The sequence below is a fragment of the Cavia porcellus genome, unplaced genomic scaffold, assembly GCF_034190915.1.
Source record: "Cavia porcellus strain 051 isolate PalLab524CR breed Dunkin Hartley unplaced genomic scaffold, mCavPor4.1 scaffold_5, whole genome shotgun sequence".
Classification (NCBI taxonomy): domain Eukaryota; kingdom Metazoa; phylum Chordata; class Mammalia; order Rodentia; family Caviidae; genus Cavia; species Cavia porcellus.
In genome coordinates this window covers 82,380,518-82,394,650 of record NW_026947488.1, presented here as the reverse complement: position 1 = coordinate 82,394,650, position 14,133 = coordinate 82,380,518, and the positions used below count along the sequence as shown (strand labels likewise).

Below are 14,133 nucleotides of genomic sequence, written 5' to 3'. Positions count from 1 at the left end.
CATGCCTGTAATCCCAGCACTCGGGAGGCTGAGACAGGTATTGTTGCAAGCTCGAGGCCAGCCTGAACTGCATAGAGAGACCCTGTTTCAAAAAGAACAAAAACAAAAAAAAGCGGGGAGACCTGGAGAGGAAGAGCAGCATTGTGGGTTCTCCTAAATGTTGCTGTTTGGAGCCGTTGGTTCTCCTGAAGGAGTTTGTCATGCTGGTTCCTTGATATGAACTCAGCTGTTAAAATTGGAGGAGCTCGGGACCTTGTTGCTGAGGGTGGCTGTGGTTTATTTTGGGGGAGCTCTGGTCCTTACTTTGAGCATTGCCTCCTGGTTCCAGAGGGGAAGATCTGTGCTGTCTCCAGGACAACTTTGTCATGCTGGCTTCCTGATATGTACTCAGCAGTTCTCATCATTGGAGGAGCTCAGGACCTCATTGTCAATGAGGGTGGCTGTGGCACTTTTTGGGGGGAGCCCTGTTCCTTATTTTGAGCATCACTTACTGGCTCCACTGCAGAACTCTCTACCTACTGGCACAGATCCTTCACGTCACTGGCATAGACTTTCTAGCTCCACTGTTAACCCTTGGGCCTTCCCAGTGCAGATCTATGAAACAAACTCACATGAGTCATTGCTTAGGGCTGTAGGCCTCCAAATGGGCTCATGGAGAACACTGCTGTGGGATCCAGGCCCTCGGCTGGATCCTCTAGGTCTTTGGTGTGTAGACAGATTTCCTACACTTCTTGTAGTAGTTGATTCCTTGGTGGCCAGTATAAATAATACTATAAATTATGTGACCTGTATGTAATTGTTCTCCTGGCATCCCTGACTAACACACAGCTTAGATGTAGAATATGCCAGAGCCAATGGTAACACCATGAACAGTGTTGTTCACATTTCAACATGTATGTGAATCACCTGCATAGCCCTTTGAAACGAGGCTTCAGTCAGTAGGAGATATGAGGCCTGAATTTCTAACAAGTTCCCAGAGATACTGATCCTGCTGAAATAGTTTGAGTAGCACAGTTAGAGCCCTAGCACTGTTCTTCCTGTCTAGAAATGAGGTGTTGTAGGCCAGAAGTCGGAGGCCCAGGCTCTTGCATTCGGTCTGCTTTCAAGCAGCTATATGATTAGAAAAGTATTTAACCCCTAGTTGAATGATTATCTACTTCTGTAAAGTGATATACATCTGGGCCAGGTGAGGCATCAGGTCCCTTAGAACTATAGAATGGAAAGATTTAAAGATAATCATTATGTTTACGTTAGCTGCTATCATCCACATTTCCCTGGTTAGTTGTACTTTGTATTCTGTGAGACGGGATAGTATTTATTTTTAATGCCAGTTTCTATGCTTTTCCTTTACAGTTCTGAGAACACTAATTGGATTTGTACTTTCCTTTAAGGAGAGTTCTAACGAACGCTGGGCTTTGAATGGAGTTATCTGTTGCCCAAATGAAAACGTAGCTCCTATTATTTCACATTAGAAAGGTTGTAATATTCTTAAATAGATGGTAGTCCTTTTATTGGTGCCAATCTCTTAAAATACACCAAGCTAAGGTGGCAATTACTTAGTAATTGTTTCAAACTGCATGTAGTGGGGGAAAAAATCTTTTCCCTTCTTCAAACAGAATTTAAATCAGATGCCTCCCATTTATTCCCATATCAGTATCTTTATGCACAGTTCCATTAACTCCTGCCTGGAACATGGTTCTGGTCAGCCCATTGGTGTCCCTTCCCACTCTATTTCACAGTTACTCCCATACAGCACTGCCAGGACAGCGGTCCCATATTTCAACAAAGCTCATACTACCCCCAGTCAAAAACCTGCACAGGGCTCCAATTCAATTCCTTCACCCAACAGATCGACCTACTGTTCAGTCTCTCACTATGCCACCCCGTGTTTCCTATACTTTCCATTTGTGGATCTACATGTTTCCTCTACCTGCTACGCCTTCTTCATAAAATTCTACTCCTTCTTCAAAACACACTGAAAATGCCAGTTCTCCTGGTAAGAAATAGACGTCATACACCCTGCTCTCAACTCTGTTCTTTACTCAGCAACAACTTCTGCCCTACAATCTCTGTATTCTCCCCATTTCCCCCTTTCCTTTAATCCAACTCTTGGGGGCTATGTCAGCACAGATATCTCATTTAACACTGTAGCTCACACAGCACTTTTTCAGTTGTTTGTACCTGTTGAGGGAATGAGTAAAAAAATACATCTTTAGTGTTCATATGTGGATCAAGATGGTTAGGAACAAAAGTTTAAAACTGCTTATTAATATCATATTTATTTGGGACCAATTACTTAACATGTGTGTCTCATTCTTCTCTTATTTATTGGGGAACTAGTAAATGTCTGTTAAATTTTTATACTCACTTAAGGGACATAAAGAGCTATGTTATATGACTGGTGAAGAGGAAAATCTTTTGACTTACAAAATCATGGTAAATAGTTTCATAGGAAAGTATGTCCCATATTTCACTGTTATATTGTTAAGAAAATTCTACATGGAAAATTCAGAGTACCCAAGGATAATGTAATTAACTATAAAAACACTACACACTGGCTTCACAATTTGTTACTACCTAGAGTTGACAAGTTTCAAGAAGAAATACCAAATCTTTTCCTTAAGATACCATCAATGCCACTTTAAGAATGATACCACCATAATTGTCTATTTTGGTTTGCGGACTTTTACAGGTGTACTATGCAAGATATGTACATTTAAAAAAAAATCATGAGAATGAAAATGTCTAACAATCCATGATTGTAGGATTTGTGAACATTCAGCACATACCAAACTGATTTCCTGTGCTCCATAAGCTACCGCTGAATGGTAGGTGTGTTTAGTTATCTTTCTGTTACTAAGACACAATACTTGATACCCATAATTTAAAGGAGGACAGGTTTAATTTAGCTTAGCTTCAGAAGGTCAGTCAACTGGTTCCCAGGCAGAAACATCATGGGATAAGGGTGCTGGAGAACAAAATGTTTTCATGACAGCCAGGAAGCAGAGCAGAGGAACAGAGAGAGAAGCCAGACACAGCCCCCAAGGCCCTCCCCCATGATCCACTGAGAGGCCGTCAGAGGTGCCAGTCCACGATGCAGATCTCAAAGCCAGCCAAGTTGAAACTTCACCCTGACAGCCACAGTTTGGACCTTTTAGCAGCAGTGTGTTAAGCCTTTTAGAACATCAGGTTGTTCTATTAGTACAATATTCTAATAGTCATAAAATTTTAAAAGGCAAAGCTTGAAAAAATTTGCTCCATGATCAAAGAAATTAAGAATATATCAGAATAAATCTATAATTTTGGAAAAATGAAGAATATTATTACATTCCCCTAGTTCCTGAAAGGACAGCTGAAATCACAAGACTGAGAAAAGTATGTCTAACCTGCTAACAAACACTGCTGCCAAAGGTTTTCTCCTATGCTTTCATTAGCTTTTGCCATCTACTTTATGTGAGAAGTACTTGTAATTTAAACATCAGATCAGAGACGAGGAGGTGCAGGGCAGTGGTCTTCTGCTGAAATTATACAAGACAATTTTCGGGGGTGCAGCAATTTATGGTATATGCATTATTTTAATACATGAATATTCATTTCAAAGAGCATTCCCAAGCTATAACTAGCAAATTGAACTCTTTATTATTTTTCCTTGATTCACTCTTCCTTCTTATACAAATTTAAGTTTTAAAAGTGAGTACACTTTAAAATATTAATACAGTGTAGGTTGCATTGGCAAAAATCATGATGGAAGCTTGGGAACGCGTAGTGAAGAGGGAAAACTGGGACCAAGTGAAGGTGGTTGTGTCACTTTAGCCAAGTCATGTCCTTTAGGAGGGCCATTCCTCATTGTTAAAGAGATGGCTAGTGTGACCATGTAAGATCCATCCAGTACCATCTACTATTCTATAATGTGTGAATTCTTGTTAAAGGCCATTACAAGAGACAACATTCTCTGTAAAACAAAATAGGCATTCTAACCATTAACACAAGATGTCTTCCTTAAGCTTGTCAGGAAAATCAGTGGATTTCATGTAGAATTTTTTGAAATTACATTATTTCCCTGGTAGACTATCCTTTGAAAGATTAGAGATAAACTTGACTTTTGCTTAATAATTTTACTTTTTTCACATGGGAGGACCTCAAGTAGCTTTGGATTTTCTCATCAATAGGATAGATAAATAGAGTTTTCTGTATCATATTTCAGATGTGTAACTATTATCCAAAAATAGGCATGGATCTGCACGATGCAGTCAGCTGGAGGATCTAAGCCAACCACATTTAAACAAAAATATACTCGTTAGATGGAGAGAATCCAACTCAAAGTTACAAAAACCCCATATTTTCTGGTAAAGAATTACCAAGTAATATTTCCATGGTCAGACTCTGTTTGCTAAACAATCTTTGTACTTTGAAAAGTAAAACACTTTTTCTTTGAATTGAAAATACTACCCTCTTTTGTAGAAGGGTCAGACTCTCAAACAAGCCTGTCCTGAATGTTTCTATCATTACTTCCCACCTTTCTAAAGAGAAATGAGATTAACCAAGCAAGCTGCAAGGTAATAGAAAAATGCTTTTGCTGCTGTTGCTGCTGCTGCTGCTGCTATGGCTGCTGAGCCCTGTGACTCTCTGAGCTAAGCATTTTGGAAATTAAGGACTACAATCTTTTCTTCTTTTTTTCTGTCAGAATATTTACTACATCTATTAACCTAATTAGCTCAACAAACAAATGGACAAACACTAATAAACCAATATAATCTATTTTTGGTAGAAATATTTCTGATTGTAATGATACGAAAAATAAAAAAGAAAGATGCTACAAGGGAAATTCTTTTTACCTGTGATTTCTAAAAGGGTATATTCATAGAACACATCTGAATGCATGTAATACACAAATGTAGAAATGGACCCTCGGGATACCTACAACTTCATTATCTACTGCAATTTCAAAGACTTCTTGGAAAATGTGGCTTCACAGTTTTTCTTTACATTCTTCTGTTAAGTACATCTGTAGATGTAGTTGATCTTTGTCACCCTGGGGACAGAGAGTCTCTGACACTCGCAGAAAGAGGTGCACACCATGTGGAGCCGCTCTGGACTCCGCTCAGTCACTCCTGACTCAGCCTTCTCCGAAGAATGGCAGTCAATCTCTGTCTGGTCTCATTTACTGAAGATGCTGGGCCCCTGGGAGGATGAGGTGTGGGGAGCACAGGCACACCTGAGTTGCTGGCCCTCTTGGGCTTCTGTGAGGCTGGGGAAGCGATGGTGCTTGTTCTGTGCAGGCTGGGGATTCTGACTCCTGTTTCAGAGTCCAGTCTCGCAATGCTTCTCGCTCCATGATTGCCGACTGCTACGACACAGGAAGTTAGGCTGCCCTTGCGGGGGGTACATGGTGACAAGGGCAAGCTCCCGTTGAGCTTCCTCAGCTCCAGGAGCTGTTCTCTGGCTTGACTCAAGGCCTCCGTCAGCTCAAAGCGTTCTTCACACTCTCTGCGCACCGTTTCCTGAAGAACAGAGTTCTGAAAAGAGAGGGGAGCACCCCGGCTTTACACAGTGCACTCAGTAGTAGCTGTCAGCAAGACAAAGTGAGCTGGAAACCAGGTCAGTATTCTTTGCTTGTCTTAGTGACCCTCTACCTCCTTGGACAGACAAATCACAAACACCTTGTGAAGCTGAAAAGAACTTTAAAAGAGCATTTGTTTCAACTTTTTGCCATTTACAGAAGATGAACCAAGAACCAGAGAGGCTTAGTGACCTACCCAGGGTCACTCAGATGGTGGCCGTGGAGGTGATAAAACCCAGGATTTCTAATGCTTTTATTAGCAGGTTTCAACTTCTCTGTCTCATGTTTCAGACAGCATATCTGCATATGTGACATCTAATAGTTAATATCTGCAGGGTCATTAAATATGTGTTTTACAGTGAAGGTACATAGCAATACTGAAGTCAAACAGGTACAATTACATGGATTTTAGGATTGAAAGAATAACAAAATACATCAGCTATAACATTTAAACAATAAATCAGTTACTTATATGATGCTTTCTCAATAGGCATTAAATACACTGATCATTCACCATTTTGCAAGATAATATTCTCCAATCAATAGAAAGTTCTGCTTTTAATTCCATTTATCAATAATGTATAAAGTTACTAGAAGCTACAGTAGATGGTTTGTGTTAATTAGATTTGTGGTACTATAACAAAATGCCTGAGGAAATAACTTACACAGAGAAAAGGTTAAAGTTAGGGAAAAACTTTTTAACAGTCAGAGCTGTCTATAGGATACTTCTTGTTTGGTAGGGATTTCCTGAACTCAACGGAATCTTTAAATGTATGACTTAACTAGACACTTTTAAGTTCCTTAACAATTCTGAGATTCTACAATTTAGTTGAGAAGTTACTAATTTTTCAACTCTGGGGTTCATCAAATTTCCTTCAAGACCCATACTAAAATTAAATTTTAGAACTTCCCAATATCCTGACATTCATGTCTGTAAGATGTAAAAAAAAAAAAAAATCCTTAAAAAGTAAACAGATCAAAGTAGTCTTAATAAGAGAACACAATTAAAATGACTGTGATACAGAATTTATCAGCTCAAAATGGGTTTCCATCAGGTTAGCTTGTTCATAAAAATGACATGTAAAACATCCTCCCTAAGGGGTTACTGACTAATCTGCTGTCAGTGGAACCAAAGGAAATCGCATCAGGGAAAGTAGCATCTTCTTGTATTTGAATTTTTCTTGATTATGACCAGAACTTTACTCAATTCTAAACTTGGTAATCAAAACAGAAGAATATGAAGCAATTTCAGATTATTAGCACAATAATAGTTTCCAAAATCAGCTGCATGTTTCATCATTTACATATATTATTTACATATGTATATGATCCACATATCTACATTTCTAAAAGAATCATGGGTTAATTACTTGCTTCCAGTTATTTTTATTTTTTGGTGGAGTTGGAATCAAAGGTGTCCATGGCTCTATCACTTGGTTCTCATGAACACACCTCAAATGCCTATTGAAAAGGCAGGGGATGGGGCTAGGGATTTAGCTCAGCGGCATAAGCACCTGCCTTGCAAGTGTGTGGTTGTGAGTTCGATCCCTGGTACCCTTAAAAAAGAAAGAAACAAAAAAAAAAAAAAAGCAGGGGAAGAGGAGGCTAGAGAGGAAGATGAATGAAACACTATAGAAGTTGTCATGAAATTTATCGCTCCCAACAATTACATATGAAGATAAGGCTGGTTGAGAAACCTGACCGCAGTAACCTAGGTCAGACTGATGTCCCCAAAGTCCTGCTTTACGTTGTCTATGTCTCAATCAGTTGTTTATTGCATTACATCGTGCATGTAGGAGCCATTTTGTTCTTAGGATATGGAGGGCGTAAAAAGTGGTAAGACATTTTCATTTGATTTGGACCAGGCATTCCAAATTAGATCACCCTTGACTTTCTTTTAAAAGGAAAAAGAAAAAGTCAACTTTCAGTGCATTATGTTTCTTGTCCTTAGGAAAAAAATACGGTGAACTGATCATATTTAAGTGTCTTTCACTGAATTAGTGTAACAATACCCTTGATTAAGAAAACCCTGAGATGCAATTAATCATATTAGAATATATAAAAGGGAAAATGAACAGCAATGAATAATGAGGTTAACAAGTTGGTCACATGAATGACAGGTGCGGTAATACAAAACGATAGACGAAGCAATGGGGAATGTGATAAGAGCTCTCATTTAGAGAAAAATAAAATTAACTAATTTACTAAAATTAAATTTAAGTCTCAAAGGAGAGGAATAGTGCTCCACAGAAAACACACATAAAGCAAGTCACTTAGTAGTTTAGGCAAGTGACAAGGAGAAAATGAAAAGGTATGAAACAAAGATGTCTCAATAACAAATGCAAAACAAGCAAAATGTCATTAGACTCAGGCACAACTTTATGCTCACACATTAAAATCAAAGAGGTCGGAAACTGTCCTGGAATTCTCCAATTACACAATTTCCACCAACCCCACTTAGATGTATTCCCAAGGGAGTGGAGGACCAGCAAACCGGAGTTTGGGGAAGGGCTGCTGACTGTCTCAGTGTGGGGCCCACCGCTATGAACCTCATTGTCCTTCAAAGCTATAAGCTTTCAAAACAAAGGACTAATTCTCCTTCTATTATTTCCCAAACCAGAAGAACATCTGAACTGAAAACAGGATACAAAATTGGGGATTTTATTTTTGTCTGTGCCAAAACACTATGAAATCTTTGGGGACTCTCACAGTATCTTCAGACTCTGCCACCGTTAGCTTCTCAGCAGGCAGTTCAGATGTTGTAATTTATTCAGTGACAGTGTAGAAAAGTGGAAATAGAATACTTGCAGGTTTAGGAGATTGCTATTTCAGGAGTGAAGTGTGACAGGGCATGACGGGAGGCCATGTGGAAGTGGCAGAGTCAGTAGACACATTAGTGGAAAATTCCATCATACGTGAAAAGAATCATCACTTGTGGTTGGATTGTTTTCAACAATTTAGGGAAGAGGAAGGCTGGCCTATTGGAGAATTTTAATGAGTTTTCACTGAATATGGCTTGTTATGACTTGGGTTCAGGTGCACCATGGCAGGAGAGACTAGCCTTGAGATAGGAGAGTGAGCAGGTCAGATCACGAAGAATTTGGGCAACATATTACCTCTAGGGGTTTGACTTAATTCTCGGGACTATCTGGAGCCATTGAAAGGCTTGTTTTTCATGGGGACTGACAGTCAAAGCTGTGAGGAAGGAAGATCTCTCTATTAGCTCTGTGGAAATGGCCGGAGTGGGACAAGATGAGCAGTAGCCAAGATAGTAGAAGCTCAAAGTTCTCATGTAGGAGGTTCCTATCACAAGGAGTGGTCTAGGGGCGAGGGAATTAGTGTTTCTGGATCCTCACTCTCTACTGATTGGTGGCAAGCATAATCTATAGACAATTCTACAATATTTTCAGATAAAGTTCCCCTCCAATGGGATTAAAATATGGCTTAATTGTACTCCCATGGAGAAGGTAAATGTCAAAATGAAAATGTAAATTAGCTCACCCTTTGTTTTAAATTTTTAATATTAGAAAATGGCCAATTTCCTCTGCTCTTCGTGATGTAAGAATGGCTTATTTTAATGTTTGTTTTCATTTTCATCCTTGGTGACAGTTGGGTTGCTTTCAATTCCAAAACAGTGGAAGGAGTGAGAGAAGGCTTTGCCGGGTAACTTGATCACTCTAAAGGTGAGAATCCTGTTTGTGGTGTTCCACAATCAGCTGTATTTGGCATGATTTGGGGGAACGTGCCAGAAAAAGCAAGTCCTCAGTGAAGAATAAGCACAGATGGGTGACTTTGTTCATGCTGTATACTCAGGGAGGTCTAAGCCAGTCATGGAATGATCAGATTACACACAGTTTCCACCAACTCTAACTAGATATTACCCAGGGGAGTGGGTGGTCAGCCAGCTGTGTAGGGAGTTGAGGTGAAAGCAAATTCTGTGGAAAAGGTGTGGAAACCAGAAAGATGAGTAGGAGTCAGCAAAGGATGTGCCCAGTTCCCATTCAACAGCTTCTGTTCAACTCATCTGTTTAGCCCAAATTGCTGCGGAAAAGTAGTGAAAATGGTCTATTGATACAGCATGAATAAATCTGAATAATTTCTCAGGAAGTAAGATGGAGTTACACAGGTAGTTCTTAAAATTATTTTTATGTTTCAATGTTTGCAAACATAATAAAACCAACTATGATGGATATATCTGAATAAACAAAAACAGGACAGTAATCTTGCAGATAGATAAACTTCAAAAGCACATTTTGAGGAGGAGGAAGAAGAACCTTTGAAGACAAAATATTCACAGTATGGGAGCTGGGTACTTTTCTAATTTAATAATCTAAGTTTAAGTCAGAATTGAATAGTGTTAAACAAAGACAATTCTCCGTATTTCTTCACATTTTGTCACTTTTCTGACATGTCCCTCTTCCTGAGTGGAAGCCCAGCCTGAGCGCCTGCTGCCTGTGCCCGTGGCCAGGACTCTGAGTTCTTCCTCTTCCTTCCTGCCAGCAAAGCCAAGGAGTCGTCCCGCTCTGTTCCTCCCACCCTCCCCCATCCCCATGGGGCCAGAGACTAGGAAAATACCTTTCATCCCTTGCTGTACTTGGAAGATACCCCAGTGTTTTCATTTTATTGTGCCCTAAAGCTGAGAACCGCTTGCTTTAGTGATTTACCGTCTCACAGACAGAATTACCAGAGAAATGGGTGCTGTTTTCTCTATACTGATTGAACACACAAATACAATAAATGTTTATTCTCAAACCAAGGAAATCTTGCTTAAAAATAAGCTATAAATATTACGTATTCCTTGTTTCATCTTATGGTTTACATCAATACATCCTTGGCAAGTTTACTAGTAAACTTTCCTAAATAAATTGGATTTCTTTTTAAAAAATGTTTTACATTGAGAAAACATTTAGATCCTTTCCAAATTTTAAAATCAATCCATGATCTTAGTATTTTTCAAAAGTACATAAGTGAAACCCTTGCCCATTTCTTCCTAACTTCCAAAGGTAACCACTGTTAGCAGTTTGGAAGCAAGCCCATCAATGACTTTTCCTGTCATCTGCACCTGTAACTCTACAGAGATACACTTATCTTCTCCTTCTTTGCTTTGTAAACAAAAACAGACCTAGGACACCACGAACTGGTCAGGCAAAGCACCATGAACCACAACAACAGCTGTAGTAGTGAAAGCAAATACAGACCTACAATCCTTTACCCACAATTTTGACATCCAAAAATCTTTGGAAGGAAGTATTTTGTGACTCATCATATTTGTTGATAAAATCTGACCAGCCTAAAAGGAAGCTAGTTTTATTTCATTAAGTGAACATTCAGCTATTTCATGGCAGAAACATTAATGTCTTTGCATTGGAAAGGCTGCCCTAAATTTCTGGGGCATATGCACTATACTAAATAAAATTCTGAATACTTTAATTCTATACACATCTGAAACTACGGTTTTTGGAACCTCTATAAGATGCATGTTCCTATCTTTAAATTTTTTCTTCCTTTAGGGTCATTGATTCTCTTCTGGTTTTCTTCTACTTCTGTCACCATTTCTAGATTTTCCTCTTTTCTTAGCTTCTAAAAGTTGAAGTGCCTATTTTCATCCTTCTTCTCTTATTACCTCAGCCCCTGGGGGATGTCTTTCATTCCCATCTCCATGTGGATGTCTCCATATGGATGTCTCCCCAACTGTTATCTCCAGCCAGCTTCCCCAGGAAAAAAAGTGCTGTGACTTCTCCATTAGATATCTAATGGGCATGTTAAGATTAACATGCTTCAAGTCAAATCATTGATAGCCTCCCCAACTGAATTCCGTTTTTAGCATTCCTCGGTTAGTAAATGATAGCCTACCTTCCCATGCCCAGTTGCTGATACTCCAAACTTTGAAGTTATGTTGGACTCATATTATGATCATATCCTCCAGTTGTCAATAACTTCCGTTGCCCTTATTCTCAAAATGCGTCCCAAACCTGGCCCTCCTTCACCCTATAACCATTAATGCTTTTAAATCTAATCCTTTATCCATTTTTATTTTCCAGTGCTAAGAATTTATCCTGGGGTCTTGCACATATTAGCCAAACACTATTTCTGAAGTATATTCTCAGCATTTATTACTGCTCTTCTCAACCTCAGGAGCCTTGAAACAGATCTCCTTGATTTCATTTTTGCCCTATTCAACTTGTTTTCTATACTACAGTCAGAGGTATACTATAAAGATAAGTTAGGTCATGTCAAAATTCCTACAAAGCTTTCCACACACAGGAAAAACCCCAAAACCCTCATTCACAAAAACTGTATATAAACCAGCCCTTTTGACCTTGTTTTCTTTTTCAACTTTTAAAATTAATTTATTATTGTGATACATAGTAAATACATTAATTGTAGGGAATTGGTACATACATAGCACATCTTGATTCTTTTTACTCCCCCCACCCTCGCCGCCATCCCCAGATCCCGTCCATCCTTTCAAAGAACCAAGCCTTTGATTCACTGATCCACTATATTGATTTTTTCTTTTTTAGTCTCAATTTCATTAGTTTCTGCTCTGATCTTTATAATTTCATTCCTTGTATTAGTTTCATATTTGGATTGATCTTATCTTTCTATGTCCTTGAGATGCATAATTAGATTATTTATTTGGGATCAATTTATGCTTTTTATTTGTGCATTTACAGCTAGAACTTTCACTCCTAAAACTGCTTTCACTGTATCCTTTAGGGTTTGGTATGATATTAAGTCTTTCATTGTCATTTGACTGTAGGTACTTTTTAATTTCTTCGCCAATTTCTTCTGTGATCACAGATGATTCAATAATGCATTATTTAAACTGTACGCATTTGTGTGGTTTCTGTGACTTTTTGTGCTGTTGATTTCTAGTTTCATTTCACTATGAACCGACAGTATGCAGTGGATTATTTCCAAAAATTTTTTTTATTTAAGCATGCTTTATGGCTGCAGATATGGTCTATTTTGAAAAAAGTTTCATGTATTGTTGACAGTAATGTACATTCTGTTGTTGTTGGGCGAAACATAGTTATGTTAAGTCTGCTTGTTCAATGATATGGTTTAACTCTGATGTTTGCTTGGGTTTGGTTGACCTATCTGATTGTGGGAGTGGGGGACTTCAGTTCACTGTACTGGTGCTGACCTGCCCCCTGCCCTGTTAAGTCTAGCAGTTTTCATTTTATGAAATTGGGTGTGCTCAAACAACAAACTCACAGAGAGAGAAATTATGAAAATAACACCTTTCCAGTAGTGTCCAAAAAACCCGAAATGCTTAATAGTCAATCTAACAAAGGATGTAGAAGATCTAAACATTGAAAACTATAATACTCTAAAAAAGGAGAATGAAGGCGATGTCAGAAAATGGAAGGATATCCCTTGTTCTTAGATAGGAAGAGTCAACACAGTGAAAATGGCTATACTCCCAAAACTGTTATACAGATTCAATGCAGTCTTGAGCAAACTACTGTTAGCATACCTCACAGATCTACGGAAGATATTCCTAAATTTCATTTGGAAACAGAAGAGACCTACAATACGAAGGTGATTCTGAGCAACAAAGGCAAGGCAGGAAGCATCTTAATCCCCCACTTGAAATTATATTACAAAGCTTCTGTAATAAAATCAGCATGGTACTGGCAAAAAAAAAAAAAAAAAAAAAAAAACAGAATGAGGATTAACAGAACATATTAGAAGATGCAGACACAACTACAAAGATACTCTGCCACTTATCTTTGACAAAGGGATGAAACATTGTTCATTGGAAGACAGCCTCCTTAATAAAAGGTGCTGGAAAAACTGGCTTTCCACATGCTGAAAATGAAAACTAGACCAATATCTATCACCATGCACTAAACTAAAGTCAAAATGGATCAAAGATCTAAATATTAAAATAGAAACACTAGATCAACTGGAAGACAAGGTAGATAGAAATCTTGCAGATATAGGGGTAGGCAAAGAGTTCATGAATAAAATGCAAATCACATGGGTTGTACTTCAAAGAATCAAGAAACAGGATCTCATCTTAGGAAAAAGTTTTTGCAGTTCAAAAGAAATCGCCAACAGAGTAAAAAGCAAATCTACAGAATGGGAAAGAATTTTAGCCAGCTGTCCCTCAGACAAAGGACTTATATCAAGAACATATAAAGAACTGAAAAACAGCAGGCCCCCCAAATTCAAAGACCCAATCCAAAAATGGGCATCTGCCATGAACACACATTTCTCAGATGAAGAAATACAAATTGCAAATAAATACATGAAGAAATGTTCACCATCACTGGTCATTTGAGAAATGCAAATTAAAACAACCAGAAAGAAGAGCTGCCATCAAGAAATCAACCAATAACAAATGTTGGTAAGGCTGTGGGGAAAAAGAGATGCTTCTCCATTGTTGGTGGGAGTGTAGACTGGTTCAACTACTGTGGAAATAAGGTGGAGACTCCTCAAAAAGATAGGATTGGAGGTCCCATTTAATCCAGCTATTCTCCTCCTGGGTATTTTCCTAGAATTGAAAACATCATGCCACGGAGATATAAGTGTACCTATTTTATAGCAGCACAATTTGTAAC

General features: G+C 38.5%; 1 protein-coding gene across 1 annotated transcript in view; it reads right to left on the bottom strand.

Annotated features, from left to right (window-relative positions):
- Positions 1-2,880: 2,880 nt before the first annotated feature.
- Positions 2,881-14,133, bottom strand: part of Lekr1 (leucine, glutamate and lysine rich 1) — a 188,704-nt gene continuing 177,451 nt past the window's right edge. Inside the window, 1 exon segment of the mRNA XM_063249239.1 lies at positions 2,881-5,516. Coding sequence (XP_063105309.1) covers positions 5,106-5,516 — 411 coding nt within the window. The 3' untranslated portion in view covers positions 2,881-5,105.